Genomic DNA, 2903 nt, shown 5'->3' on the forward strand with positions numbered 1-2903 from the left:
GCGCTAGCTGCCCCTAATTTAACAGTGATCGACCAGAAGGAAGGCAGCTAGTCAATACCACCCACCGCCAGCTCTTGGGCAACTCATTTATCAACTAATATTCGTTTCATCGACTGCCCACGGTCCCACTGACCACATAATTGATGTATTCAACTTGACTTATCTAGATAAAGCCATAGCTAAGGTTTTCTGTATGCTTCTTTACAGTAGGTGTCTCTGATTTGTTGGCGATAAATTTCAACAATAAACAAACTGATATGAGAAGTCCACCTAACGTCGTTTAACAGCAACTATTTGTATAACTATTCAGATAGGAAACAACTAACGTATGCACATTGTAAAATCCATCTAGCAACTAGTGTATTAACGTTGACTATCCTAGTAACAACTGACTTATTCACACTTAATAACTTATCTAATGGTTAGTGTATTAACGTTCACTATCCTAGTAACAACTGACTTATTCACACTTTATTACTTATATAATGGCTAGTGTATTAACATTGACTATCCTGGTAACAACTGACGTATGCACACTATATAACTTATCTAATGAGCGGTGTATTAACGTTGACTATCCCTTGAATGGGTTCATTACAATAAGCAACTTACATCATCGAGGACCAACATCTTGAATGGGTTCATTACAATAAGCAATGTAAGTATGTTGGAAACGAAAGCTTCAGCTTTGCTTTGTCAAAATTTGGCTGTGACAAGATATTGAAACACGTGTTTTCACTGCCTTATTTTGTTGTACGACGAACTTTGTAACTATTAGCTGTGATCTAACTCTGACAGGACGACAATCGTCAAGATAGATCAATGCTTTAAAGATTTTGTCCTAATTTGTCAGTTTTACAAATGTTTTTTTATTTCAGGAGATTGATCCCTCTGATAAATCTAGTATTTATGGATTTTACTTTTAAATATACATGTATGTATGTATTCTGTTGTTGTGCGTTAAGCCTGGTGGCCACTCCTGAAGATATCAGAAATCACACACACACACACACACAAATTGATTACAAGAAATAAACATACTGAATCCCATTTTTAAGTATGTTTTAATCTTACCGTACTTGTACTTAGCTGTAAAAAACAAAACAAAAACAAACTTGGGGAGATAGAGATATGTATGAAAAAATTACTACCACAGTAAAGTGGAATAACAAATAATTCTGGAGAAGATTGGAGTTCAAATACCATTTTAGTTGTACATATTTTCTGTGTTAGCAGAAGTAAAATACTGCTAGCTAAACAGCCATTTGTTCTTTGGGAATATCATTAAAAGCTTTTCTCAAGAAAGCTAACGACTATATTGTTCTTAGATTGACACAGCTGAATGATACCGCCAAACAATATTCTTAGTATATATATATTTTAAATATACATATGACGTTTCAATGTATTTCGTAAATTTAACAAAGAAACATCTTTTATGTTAAATAATATTGTTGTTGACTCAATCTGTATGTTAGATTATTTTATTTTAACCCCTGTTATTAACTTTATTGTTGTTATTATTATTTGGCAAAAACTGTATATTTCTAAACTAAATGTATTATTGATTACATTCTACACATATAATTGCAGAAGTGTGTGACAGCTTTGGATAAAACCTGGCATCAAGAACATTTCTTCTGCGCCCATTGTCGTCGGCCTTTTGGGGAGGACGGATTTCACGAAAAGGACGATAAAGCTTATTGTCGAAAGGACTTTTTTGACATGTTTGCGCCTAAGTGTGGTGGCTGTAACAAATCTATCAAGGATAATTATATTTCTGCTCTAAACGGCCAATGGCATTCGGAATGTTTCGTGTGCAGAGTAAGAAGTATTTTTTTTATGTGTTAAACAAAATGTTTTTCATTTAAAGTTTTGTTAGGAAATTTGTATATGTTTTAATGGAAAAGTAAGTATTATGCTATTTTTCAATAAAATTCAGTTTTATTAATTAATCATTAACCAGAACATAGCCTCTTTGCTGTCATAAACTGAACCCTGTGATATATTAATCTGTCAACTAAGCCTAATGACGTATCAGCGAGTCAGCCAAGTATAATAATACATCAGTTTGTCAACTAAGCCTAATGATGCATCAATTTGTCACCTAAGCCTAATGATACAGCTCTCTGTCAACAAAACTTAATAATACATCACTGTGTCAGCCAAGCCTAATGATGCATCAGTCATATATAACCAAAGGTGTAACAAATAGTTGGCCCCTTCATTTAAGCCATACAATGTATTAGCTTCACTATTAGTATTTTGTACAAATTATTTGTATGTCGCGACATGGTACATTAGCAGTATTATTCAATACGATCAGATGAATGAATGTTGTACAATAAGTATGTTATCACATACATAAAACAAGTATAAATGGTATACACATGTCACAGCAGTAAAGCTGTATCAGTTTTTAACATCGGCGAAACTTTATTTGTTATGCACATAGTCCAATACATCAAAATATTATCTATTCTAAGACGCAACAAAAATAACAAGATCTTCCTAATGGACCACCTCAGATATACAAAGTTCCCTTTTCACGTTTTTTTGTTTTTTTTCGGACTGTTGACACGCTTTTACTAGTGAAACTCAGAACAACGATTCATACGCTGACATGACCGCGTTAGCAACGTAGTAAGTTGTTGTGTAGGCGTAGGCCACCTACCTAAAGTTGTTCGGAATAAGTTATCCTATCCCCCCCATCGTGGGCGGTTCTGTCTGTTACTGATCCACCCACCTAATAATAGTATATTTAAATTAATCTGTGTCAAGGTTTATAGCTTAAGTTATGGATGAATATTATACTAAAATCCCATATCAAAGTATTAACTAGTAATAATGCTAATAATAGTTATTAGAATCGTAGTTACGATGTATATCATGTCTATAGTTGC

General features: G+C 33.5%; 1 protein-coding gene across 1 annotated transcript in view; it reads left to right on the forward strand.

Annotated features, from left to right (window-relative positions):
- The first annotated feature begins 485 nt into the window (after window positions 1-485).
- Window positions 486-2903, forward strand: part of LOC106476485 (paxillin-like) — a 5888-nt gene continuing 3470 nt past the window's right edge. Inside the window, exons 1-2 of the mRNA XM_013937142.2 lie at window positions 486-515; window positions 1594-1824. Of these exons, the coding sequence (XP_013792596.2) occupies window positions 486-515; window positions 1594-1824 (261 nt within the window). The remainder of the gene's footprint in view (window positions 516-1593; window positions 1825-2903) is intronic.

Source organism: Limulus polyphemus, unplaced genomic scaffold (genome assembly GCF_000517525.1).
Source record: "Limulus polyphemus unplaced genomic scaffold, Limulus_polyphemus-2.1.2 Scaffold10707, whole genome shotgun sequence".
NCBI classification, from domain to species: Eukaryota; Metazoa; Arthropoda; class Merostomata; order Xiphosura; family Limulidae; genus Limulus; species Limulus polyphemus.